Source organism: Lolium rigidum, chromosome 3 (genome assembly GCF_022539505.1).
Source record: "Lolium rigidum isolate FL_2022 chromosome 3, APGP_CSIRO_Lrig_0.1, whole genome shotgun sequence".
Classification (NCBI taxonomy): Eukaryota; Viridiplantae; Streptophyta; class Magnoliopsida; order Poales; family Poaceae; genus Lolium; species Lolium rigidum.
In genome coordinates, this window is record NC_061510.1 from 6,823,190 (window position 1) to 6,835,778 (window position 12,589).

The window sequence follows — 12,589 nt, forward strand, 5'->3', positions numbered from 1 at the left end:
TAACGGACGAGCAGCCACGTCGACTACACGAATACCAACGGGGCTGACTTGCGAGTACAGCGCCTGGGCGTAACGCAAAGCCGATATCTGTAGTTACCAGACAGATTCGGCTCGAGGGAGGCATATGGTCACCACACCAGACAGATGGTAAATGATAGCCGGTGGAAAATCGGCCAATAAAAAACAAGAAGGAGAGAAGCAAAACGTTGCAAACGTAGCGATTAACACATCAAGGCCCTACGAGAAGCGAGAATCATTTGTCTATGAAAGCCCTACTGGAGAAACACACCGAGGGCGATGATAGCATCAACACGGATGCGTTCCGCCTCGGCGATCTCAGCCTCGTCATCCGCGTCTTTGCCCGTCACCGGCTGATTGCTCGGGGAACGGATTTCAGCCGGATCGGTCTTCGGATCGGCTGTGAGACCTTTGCTTCTTCTTCGGAGCGGGCAACAAGGGCCTCCTTATCTTGGATGAGCTGTTTGGTCACCCTTACCCTCTCTTCGAGGTCCTCCAACTCCTTGTGCAAGGTCTCGAGTTCGGTACGGGTGGCGGAAGTATCCGTCTTGGCGTCCGAGCAGCCTTCTTCTCATTGAGCCGTCGGCACTTCTCGGCAATATCGGCTCTCGGCGGAAGTTGGGAGTGGCGAAGAGTAATCCTTTGGCGAGCTGATTGAATCCGTGACTTAAAGACCGACGGGGTGACGGCGGGCCAAAGCTTCACTTGCAGGGTCATAGGGAGATGAGAATGGATATCCGCGAGGATGCCTTTGACTTCTTCGGAATTCTCAATCAGAGCCTCAATAGAGGTAGAGAGCAAGTCCTTGAGGCGCTGGAGCTGGCCACGGACCGTGCTGATGTCTGGCTCCCCACTTGCCTTGGAAGGGGTGGGATCGATGGATCTCTGGGTCGAACGTAAGCAAGCTCGAGAGATCACAACCCTGATAAGGCAAACACAGTGAGTTTAGCAGGTGACAAGGAACTGATAGAGCCAAAAGGGAGAGACATACCTCTCCCAAGGGGGAAGGAGCAGCCGGCGCAGTAACGATCGGCTTTTCTGGGGACTCGGTTGGATCAACCGCTCGTGCAGCCGCGGGCGTCGGGGCAGCTAGATCCAGGGTAGCGGACGGCCTCTGTACCTCCTCAACATCCCCGCTAGAAGTTTCGGCGACCTACAAGAGGAAGTGATTAGCCGATCCAAGTGATAACGGGACAACATGAGAGCATGACCACGAAGATAATTACATTTGAGACCTCCTGGCTTGATGGAGAGGTTGGTGGGTTCTTGCGAGCCCTCTTAACGCAGCGATGCTTCGTACGTAACCACTGATCCGGTCGGGGCCCGAGGAGTAGGGGTTCGGTGATCGACCTTTTCTTGGAAGCCGGCGCTGGCGAAGCCGTCTGACTCCGGGTAGTGGACCTCTCGGAATCACCTGAGCTCGATTCTCCCTGGCTGGTTTCTTCGGCTCCACTGGAGGATCCATCAGTGGAGGCCTGTAGGAAAGGATGCAAGTGCGTTATGAACAAATTCTTTGGGAAAAAATGGACAAGCGCCTGCAGGGTCTAAACCAACTTACACGCAAGTTTTCCTGGGCCGGAGCTTTACGCTTCAGGGTTTTCCTGACCGCTACCTTCCTCACCGCCGTCCTCGCTCGGAGTCGAGGCTCGGGGGCAACGAGCCCGAAGACGCTTTGCTCTTGGAAGCCGATTTCGGTGAAATCGGCTGACCTACATTATAACTTTCTTCGGGGAGGCGAACTCGGCGAGAAGAGAACCACCGGTGCCGGAGGAAGAAAGACGAAAGGGGAGCCGTCGGCTTGTGTAGAGGCGGGGCCATCTTGTTGCTGCCAAGAGAAGAGAGTCGGTTCACGGGCAATCACCATAAGGCGGTTATAAGAAATACTTAAGTGACGGTACACGGTCGGCGGGGGATCATATTCGGCGTCAAGCTCCTTCGGCTGCGGTCCTAGTGCCCTCCCGAAGACATGGGTCTTCCACATGGACCACCAAGTTTCAAAGCCATCGGTGGTAAAGGAGAAACGGAGGTCGTGGGGGATTGGTATGGCCGGAGCGTCAAAGAAGGTGTAACACCTTTGGGCGGTGAGGATGTCGAGCGGTTCAGCTCTACTTGTCGTCGGGTGGTGTAGGAAGAAGTGTGGGGGCACCTGTCAGAGACCAAGCTGGCCGAGCCGCTACTACTCGGTTGATAACACTCATAACCGGGCTTGATGATCCGGTTCGAGGTGCTCATGCCAACGGGGAGAAAGCAAGGACGAATCATGAGGGAGTACAAGTGCGTGTGCCGGCGTCATCGGCAAGGTCGTCCAATCGGAAAGAAACGGGGTTTTCAAAGTTCACCGATTCAGTATAAGGGTGGAACAGGGGGTTGTCTAAACCCTGGAAGAAAATCTTAAACCACCCTGCTGCTTCCTTGGGGATCAATCTGCTACCCGGAGACCATACGGGGCTTGGCCGTAGGCTGGTACACCGAATTTCCTTGCCATTTTCATCCGGAAAGGTGCGGTTGGTCAGCGATGGGAAGTGCAGGATTTGGCTTTGGAAGTATAGTTGGGCCCACGGTTGGATGAACCACCGGGGGCTGCCGGTTTAACTCGTCTTGCGAGTGAACGGTTTGACGGACATCAGTTGAAGGGATCGATAAATCTCTCCAAGGAATAGCTTGCCCAGACCAAGTTGGGTGCCTTTAGCGAGTTCATAGGCCAGGGAGAGGTAATTCTTGGTAGGAGCAAGTGACGGACCACAGAAAATGAAGTGCTCCAACCAGAAATTCAAGAAGGCTGTGTGCTCCCTCTCTGTCACCGGGCCTTTGGTTTTCATATAACGATTAAGATAGGCACCCCAGCTGGTACACTCTTTTTTGGAGGAGAGAGTAAAGGGGACCTTTGGCAGCTTGAACGCAGAAGGGCTGGGAGATGCAATGTCTAGCCCTGTGATCATGGCCACATCCAGCAGGGTCGGAGTCATAGGACCATGACCAAACATGAAGCGGTTCGGTGCGTCGGACCGAAGTAGCCGATGGTTTTCAAGATGTTCTCATTCTTCTCAAGAGAAGACGGCGATAATGACGGGGCATCGGCTATTCCTATGGTTTCCCAAGTGGCATAGTGAGACTTTGATACCCCTACTCGTACCATGCCACCCAACCTTCGGGGGATTGGGCCGGGCTCGCGGGCGGTCGGCCCGGGAAGTCGGATCTAGGTTTTGGCTCACAAAGGGGATTACGGTAGCTTCGCATGAGATCAACAGGGCAGGGCTCTCGGAAGAACGAGGGCCGAGGCACATCGAATTTGCGAGAGAAGGATGTGGCAGAAGAATGTCTGAAACCTAGATTAATGGCGGAACAAGGTATTAATTCAAGTGTTTGCATTAATCCCGTGTCAAAACCAAACGGCAAGAGGAGGTTGAGGATTACCTTCGGTCCGGAGACCGTGGTGTCGGTGTTAGGCGATTCCGCCATGGGATGCGTTGAAGAGATTGGAAGCCGCGCGGTCGAGATCTGTGAAGGGGGTGTTGGATTGGAACTGCTCAGGCGGCGATTTGGGGATCTGACTCTGTCTTTGCAGATAGAGGTCGCGAGTTACCGTTTGGAGGATGGCTAGCTCAACGTTGCCCGGTGTGTTTATAAGAGAGACTGATGCGGCGCCATCGGTTTCCTTTTTTTTTTAAAAAAAAAAGGAGGTCGTCTGATTTCGACTATCGGCAGAACAGTTGGCTGGGAACGCTTCTTCAGTATTAAAAGAGGGTTTTTTAATAAAGAGCCGATTTGCTCAAGGAGAGCCGATTGTTTGCATACCATTGATGCCATGTTACTAATCTTCGCTGCCTTCGTTATCGGCATCATGGCTCCTTCATCGCAAAATATGAAGAGACAAGAGGTATCGCAACGGTGATGCCACGACATGACCCGACGAGAGAAGAGCATGATGATTTTGGAAATAATATTTCCAAAACCAGGGGGGCATGTGTTATCACCGGAATTTGACCAAGTCAGAGGTGGGCCGCGATCAAAGATGGATGTGAAGAAATATATAGAAGAAGTATGTGGATCGGCCTTTTATACCAAGTTGGGCTTAATTGCCCGTGTATCTGTAACATATTAGATCGTATTTTAGTTTAGAGATAGAGTTTTATTCGTGCACGGTCTGGTGCACGCCCGCATTAGAGAGTCCGCTGGACTATAAATATGTACCTAGGGTTTATGGAATAAACAACAACTCACGTTCAACCCCAAAAACAAACCAATCTCGGCGCATCGCCAACTCCTTCGTCTCGAGGGTTTCTATCGGGTAAGCGACATGCTTGCCTAGATCGCATCTTGCGATCTAGGCAGCACAAGCCCACGTTGTTCATGCGTTGCTCGTACTGAAGCGCTTTTGATGGCGAGCAACGTAGTTATCATTAGATGTGTTAGGGTTAGCATTGTTCTTCGTTTAAAGCATGCTTATGTAGTGCAACCCTTGCATATCTAGCCGCCCTCACGCCTATCTCAGGTGTGGGGGCGGCACCCCGCTTGATCATTATTTAGTAGATCTGATCCGTTACGATTGCTCCTTGTTCTACAAGGATTAGTTTAATATCTGCAATAGTTTGGCCTTACAATGGGGGGAGGATCCGAGTGGCACGTAGGGTGGCGTTCGCAAGTCCTAAACGGGATGTTCCTAGAATCAACCTCATGTTGGTTTTCTGGCCTTGTTTAGGATCGGCTTACGAGCACCGTGCGTGGCCGCAAGGCCCAACCTGGAGTAGGATGATCCGGTTATGCGGTGAAAACCCTAAATCGTCGTAGATCTCATTAGCTTTATCTTGATCAAGCGGGACCGCCAAGTATTCGTGCACCCCGTACGGATCATGGGTGGATCGGCTCTTTGAGCCGATTCACGGGATAACCCGAGAGCCGATCGAGGCTCGTATTTAATGTTTACATGTATGCCCTGCGAGAAACTAAGCGAGGCAACCTCATCACCTTCCCGACCGGGTATAGGTCAGGTGGCACGCCCTGCACTTCGCAACGCCGCGTGTGACCAGAAGAGCATTGCGGGCCGTCGCTCGGAGGGGTCTCAGCCAGCCGCAGCTCTAGGCTCCCCCCGGCTCTACAGTGTTGACAAGGCCGCTGCCCGCCGGTGGGTTTTGGCAGTCAACACCGACGGCCCGCAGCGCTGCGTACCACTTCGGCGATTAAACGCCACTGACAGGCAGACCCCACTGTCAGCCGGCCCGCAAGCATCGCTAGCATAGCTGGGCTGGCCCATTTCCCTATCACCCGTTCGGGCCTGTTAAGTTTCCCGCGCTGGCCCTTTTATTTGAATTCAATTAATTCTTTTAGTTTGAAAATCAATACTGGTCTGTCCTATAAATTGAATAGTTCAAATTCTACAAACTCAAATTTAGCAAATCAAAATGTTCTGGAAAGCTTATGATTTGCTCTAACTAACCCCACTGGATTCAACCCCATATATTGTGTAGTTTTTGAATAGCAAAAATAACAAAACAGATCCTTTTCGATATTCAAATAAATCTAGAAAATCAACCAACTTGAATTTTGAAGTGAATCCAATTGCAATAATTCACATTTAACAAACTATAATTTATTATGTAAAAATATGATATATGTTCTGTATATGATCATGGGCTAGAAGCAGAATATTGGCTATGTAGTCAATACTAGCCCATTTAAACTATTTCAAATTTTAGAATTTAAATCTATGAGGTGTAGCACCTCATTTAAATCATTCTCACAAGTAATATGAAGTAATGTGATGACCCTTGTTGCTTGGTCTCATATTGGCTCACTTAAGAATATTAAATGATTGCCATAGTAGCATTTAAATTGTTCCAACTAATTATTAAATCATATGAGAGGTATCCCTCTCATTTAAACCTTTGTCTCAAGTAATTCTACATGAGGTAGACACCATGGTCTATTAACTCTCATATGGAATTATTTGATGATATTAAATCATTACTATGTTGGTATTAAATTGCATGAGGTGTATTCCCTCATTTAAATCATGTTTCTCAAATAATAAGTGTGAAGTGTTGACCTTAGTCAACATGTGCTCATACCTTAGTATTTGAGGAAATTAAATCTTAACAATACTTAATGAGAGGAGATTAATTCTCCAAATAAATGAATAGAAACATTAATTAATATTGTAATGAGAGGAAACTATTTTCTCCAAAGCATTAAAGAGTTATACTAATAAATAATTATAATGAGAGGAAATTATTGTTTTCTTTAAAAATAAAACAAAGTAAATCACCATGCTAATAAGATGTGATGCTAGCATAGGCTTGTGTGAGTCTTTGGTGTGTTTAGTCTAGCATGCAAGTTTTGTGTGATGATTGTATCCTCGTATTCGTTTATAGACGCTAGTACCGAAGGCTACGAAGGGGACGACGAGAACATCTACGGAGACGAAGGAGGAACATTTTGATCCATACACCAACCAAGGCAAGCTAATATTCTTGCAAGCTAACACTCTTGCAAGGTCCCCTTGTGCAAAGCTCTACAAGAGCAAGGCACCATTATTTTTACTTTAGGCTTAATGCTCCTCTCCCAAGTTTCTACTTTACAAGCTTTTCTAAATTTTGTTTATCAAAGTTTACTTTTTGATTCATGATTCACTTGGTTTAGATATGGAGTAGAACAAGAGCATCAAAGTTAGCCTAGAGCAAGAAAAGCTAGTTAGCACCCCTCATGACTAGTTGCTATTGCTAAATAAATAAAATTGATTACTCTAGATGGGATCATATGAAATGAAATGACTTTGAAAACCTTGGAATAATGATTCATTCTATTGAAAGATTTTGAAGGTGAATATGAGCGGTGAATGACGTGGTGAATTTTACTAAAGCTGATGGTTGGGTTCGGATGCGATACCTTTCCAATTTACAAGTACCCCCACAATACCTGATTATGGGTAGGGCTTAGCTGGAAGTTTATGTGTCTTAGTATGGGTTCCCTCTAAACAAGCGTCATCGGGGTTATGCCAAAAGCTGCCTCCACAACACAAAAAAAAAAGAAACGACGTTAAAGATGAGGTGAATGTCCGGCCCAAGCCCTGTGCAGTTCCCGGGTTGACCGCGGTTTTCACCGGGAGGCCAAGCTCATGGGGAGAGGTGCCTATACTAGGATATGTAAGTAAAAGGTTATGGTTGATGATCCGCGTACTGAGTACGATTATTCAGGGTTACCCCTGACGGATGTAATCAAAAGTTGTGGCACAAGTGTACAACCTCTGCAGAGTGTAAACCTATTCGAATAGCCGCGTCCACGGTTAAGGATGGTTGGAAAGGCCATACTGTTCCGTCATCAGACCATTTTCAAAAATGTGACATATGACTTGTGTTTTAAAGTTTGAATGGTGAATTGGAATTAAAATCACAACCGAGTTGTGGGAATGACACTAATGTTCCCACTTGAGTTAGTCTAGTGATTCAAGCATCTTTACTAAATGTTTATGAAATAAACTTGGCTTTATGCAAATAAACCTAGAGCTTAGTATCCCCTTACTAAAATTGATAGTGCTTACACTAGTATTAGTTTGCGAGTACTTTAAAGTACTCATGGCTTTGTCCCTGGCTATTCAAATGGCCAGACTATGAAGGTGAACAGCAGTACGAGGAAGATGGACAGCAGGACGTCTACGACAACTAGGACCGCTCCTGACGTCAAGCGTTGGCCTGTGGATTAGATAGCCACTACTACTTCGCTTCCGCTATTTGTGATGTTCGTTGATCAATAGATCAACTACTATTGTAATATTGGATCATGTGATCTACCCTTGTAAGACGATTATGTGTTGTAATAAATGATGACTCTATGATATTCAACTATTATGTCTCGCAACAACAATATTCCTGGGATTGCGATGTATGGCATAATAGGCATCTGGACCTAAAAATCCGGGTGTTGACAAGTGTGCAGCCCAGCTTTTTCAGACCATCATCGCATCCGGGGTACAGCGCCTTCCTGTGATCCTCTAACATGCGATCCAAATTCTCCCTCTCCTTTTCAGTTTCGCAGCGTCTCCGTGCATCAGCAATGGTCCGACCAAGATCATCAACGGGATCATCACGTGCCTCTTCTTCACCTTCCCCTTCACCTTCCCCTTCACCTTCGGCATCCTCCATGAAAGTATCACCGAAATGAGCAAGATAGCTTTCATCGATGAAATCATCCCCTTCTTCATCTTCTTCCATTATAACCCCTCTTTCTCCATGCTTGGTCCAACAATTATAGCTTGGCATGAAACCGTGCCGAAGCAGGTGCATGTGAACATCTCTTGAGGAAGAGTAACCCTTCGATTCTTACGGTTAACACATGGACGAGATAACAAAACCCCCACTGTGTTCGCATTAGCCACTACGAGGAAATCTTTCAAACCCGTACTTGAACTCGCCGGAGAGTCGGTTACCGTACATCCATTGCCGATTCATCTGCATTATTATAATATAAAATATATAATTAACCATCATGCATTTGTTAAACTAACTAGCTACAAACAATATAAATTAAACAATGAACTACACACACGCATATTTTATCAATGACACATCAAAGGTTCAAGTTGCTAACCGCGATCGAGGAGGAAAAAATAAATGAGAAAGCTCAAGTGTGGCTCCAACACTTCATATCATGTTTGTTTCATGCTCTTGGGGCATTTCATCAAACACCTTATGTGCATAAGAGGAACCAAAAGCAAACCTAACACTCACTTGTGAAGTTTGTGAAGAGAATGGCTCCAAATGGCTAAGTGTTGGCTGCTGGATGGGTATATATAGGGGAGGGCTTTAGTCCCGGTTGGCTAGCCAGCCGCGACTAAAGGCCTTTAGGCTTCTTTAGTCGCGGTTGGCACGGCCAACCGCGACTCAAAGCCCCACGTGCACCGGCTGGCCACCGTGCGCCTGGGCACAGGCCTTTGGTCGCGGTTCGCCACCCGAACCGCGACTAAAGACCCCATTAGTCGCGGTTCCTGTAGCTTCGCGACTAATGGGGCTTCCCGGAAGGCTGTTTTTCTACCAGTGTAAATTCCAGTATCACCATTCTACAAGTCATGCTCTATCGCTCAATTATTTAAGGGGGTTGCTAGACTGTGAGGAATGTTTGAGAGATGAGAGACAAAAAAAAATATGGATGGAAAAAAGAAAAAATAGAGAAGGGTTTGATGGAGGTAGGAGATGATAAATCTAACGTGTTGGTGAGTGAGAGCAATGGGGCAAAATATATGTTCTCATGCTGATCGACCGTTCCTGGTGTGTCAAACAAATTTTAGGTCAAGATGAGAAAGATGAGAGATTTAGTGTCATGAATTGAGATTTGGTGGTTCAGTTAGAAACGAGCCCAGGGTTGAGGGTTTAAGATGGCATATTTAGAAAAAAGCAATAATCTATAAATAAATCATGTGGGATTGCAATAAGTTTTGATAAACCCCACACATATAGATTTTGGAATGAAACCCACTTCTTCATTAAACGGGGTCAAGAAACGGAAAAAGCTTATAATATGTATAACATCATATGCAATTATTTACACCTTATGGCAGCAATGGCATGACATCAATCAATGGATCGGCCAAGAGATTGGAATTTTTGTTACAAATCAAATCACTAAACAATAGCTATCGGTATACGTATGCACCTGTGTGGTACACAATCTATAGCATGCGGTAATGAATTGCTCGCCGCAGTTGCTGAGCCTGTGCGCGTCGTCTGCACCGCCTCCTTGCAGTCAATAGCGCGCGGAATAGATACAGTGTCCCTGTGGGATGCGGATGATGCCCTAGCTGCGCAGCTGGTAGCGGGCGTCGAACACGCAGTCAGACCACTTGAGATCATCAAGCGTCGCGCCTGCGCCGGTGCCATAGTTATCGGTGGCAGCGTCCGTGAAGGTATCCATCCACCCCGACTCCAGCCACAGCTGGTTATTGTTGCATTGCTCAACCGTGGCACTGGTGCCTACGGTGCCAGCGGAGCTTACGGCAGCGATCGAGCACACCGTGCTGGAGGAGCTCGACACCACCGGGATAATGGGCGGGTGCATGTGCATAGTATCCAACTCCAAGTAGCCAGTGATCAAGTCCCCAGTTTGGGTGTACCCCAACGGCGCCATGGATATGTTGCTGCAGCACCCGTGGTCGATCACCGAGGCCTGGGCGCCTGCGCTGGCGCCGTCGTCCATGTTGCTACTATGGACGTGCAAGTAGCTTTCTGCCATCGCCTGAGGAGGAACATTAGACAGATGATGCCCGGCTTCAAAGAACTCGGCCTTGAGTGTTGCGGCTGTGGCGGTGGCCACGGTAGCACGGTTGCTGTTTCCCTCAGTGACCGGCTTGTGGGTGACCGGGTCGATGCCACTCCGGCGGAGCTTCTTCTTGATGATGGAGTGCCAGAAGTTCTTGACATCGTTGTCCGTCCGCCCCGGCAGCCGCGCCGCGATCTCAGACCATCTGCTCGTGGCCACAAATTCGAGGAGCAATTGATGAAGGAGCAACAGAACAGCGAAGAATTACCGATTAATTCGTCTACCTATTAAAACAAGGCAAACAGGTTCAGTAGTTCTGTACCGATTGCCTAAGATGGAATGGAGACGGACGATGAGATGTTCCTCTTCGAGAGAGAATGCACCCCTCTTGAGGTCAGGCCTGAGGTAGTTTAGCCACCTAAGCCTGCAGCTCTTTCCACCCCTATCAATGCCTATAGTAACGACGCCATTAGTTCCGAGAAATTCCATGGAAGTAGCACTCCAAGAAGATTAATTCCATTTTGTCCCCACACCAAAAAACATAAGATCATATAAAAAACTGAAAAATCATATAAACCTATCTAGTCACTTGCAAATCATAGGTGAAAATAAATCGTAATGGAGTAGTACAAAAAAATTGATAGTTACAACGCTTGCAATGTTATGAGTAGGATAACCACTAAGCAATCGGGGGAGAGCTATCTGGGTTCGCGTTGTTGGTACAGTACGTACCTGCTAGCTTGGGGACATAGCTCCAGCAGCCATGGCCATACTTGAAAACATGGTTCATCAGCTTCATGTCCTCCTCAGGAGACCACAGACCTTTCCTTAGCCTCTTCCTCGGGCCACTGATCAACCGCTTCGACATGTCGTCGCCGCCCTGAGCTGCTGAGGGACAGAACGTTGTTCAGGGGTAATGCAGAACCCCGAGTGGCACCTACCACCCTTATCAACCACCATGTTTTTGCATACCACAACTTGCTATTTATAAGGGCATACATAGACGCTAAGTTTGGTAGCTCAGTATTTTGTGGCGTATTTAAAACCAGACTACTAATGTATGACTAACAAATTAAGTACCACAGATTTACTCTTTTAGCAGTTTTTTTAAAGAGGGCCGGGCCTCTTTCTTCAATACATCAAAAAACTCACATTTTTGGAGAATACTTGAATTTTAAATCATAGCATTTATTTGATCCAAACACCTAAAAAGTATTTAACGCTTTCGTATTTTCAGAAACATAAGTATTCTCGAATACATCAAAAATATTTTGATGCCAAATGGGACTTCATGTTTATTGCCAAACTTCACATTAGCGGATAAATTTGATAACGTCTACTATATATTTTAGGAGATAATTAAGTTTGTGGCACGGGCAAGGAAGAAATTAAGGTAATTCCAGAGGTTCGAAATGAATCATGCATGTACCTCGAAATATCTCGGGATGACTCTTTGGTCTATATAAAACATGGTGATTTTAAATATGAGTGAGTTCCACCTTATACCCATTAGTTATGCATTTGTGACATATTAATTTAGTAAAAATCATCTTGGAATACCCTCAAATAAGAAATTTTGAACCCCGTTTTACAACATTCTAGCATTTTTGGCGGTTCTATTATTTTCTAAAGCTTGGAGGGTGTAACTTAAAATCATGTCCAACCTTCTCTTCTCCATCCATTGCACTCCTGGTTGTCCTCCTCATATCACCTCACACCTAGTCCAACCGACATGCATCCGAGAAAATGGATCCATAGTTTCTTAAATTGGTTCATCTCGGCAAATGATCAGTTGGTGTCACCACGCACAAGTAGGAGGTAAAATTAGAATTCACTCTTTCAATATTTAAAAGATAGAGTCAAGATTGATTCTTAGGTTAAATGCATCATCGAGCGATAAACTTTATCCTCCGGTGACAAGACGGTAAACTATTTCTAGTGCTATTCCAACTAACTTCATGGAGTGTCTCTCTCTCAGCACGCAAGGTCTCCTCCCATGAAGTTACGATAGATGCAACAATGTCATTGGATCGTGATTCAGCATGCCGGGCACATTTGTGCTTAGAAATTCGGTGACACGGCCCTTGGTGGGAGGCATCTTGCATGACCTATTGCTAGAAAATGATACAAAATGCAAGACTTCTGTTCAAGACTCAATGCTTTCATCACAGACGTTTCTATAGTTGGGCCACACGGCACACAACACTTACCAAAAATAAAAATAAACTATGCAGCGCCATAAAAATATTCAAGAATTAGGTTACGGGTTAACCACTAAACACTAAATGCACGTGTGCGAAACTTGATGTAGTGCATCAAGCAGTGA

At 46.5% G+C, this 12,589-nt stretch overlaps 1 protein-coding gene across 1 annotated transcript; it reads right to left on the reverse strand.

Annotated features, from left to right (window-relative positions):
• Window positions 1-9,801: 9,801 nt before the first annotated feature.
• LOC124694251 (transcription factor MYB86-like) lies at window positions 9,802-11,199 on the reverse strand. The gene is made up of 3 exons (XM_047227260.1): window positions 10,996-11,199; window positions 10,586-10,715; window positions 9,802-10,468 (listed from the first exon to the last, which is right to left on the reverse strand). The coding sequence occupies exons 1-3, from the start codon at window positions 11,129-11,131 to the stop codon at window positions 9,802-9,804; spliced, it is 933 nt and encodes a 310-aa protein (XP_047083216.1). The 5' UTR covers window positions 11,132-11,199.
• Window positions 11,200-12,589: the final 1,390 nt, after the last annotated feature.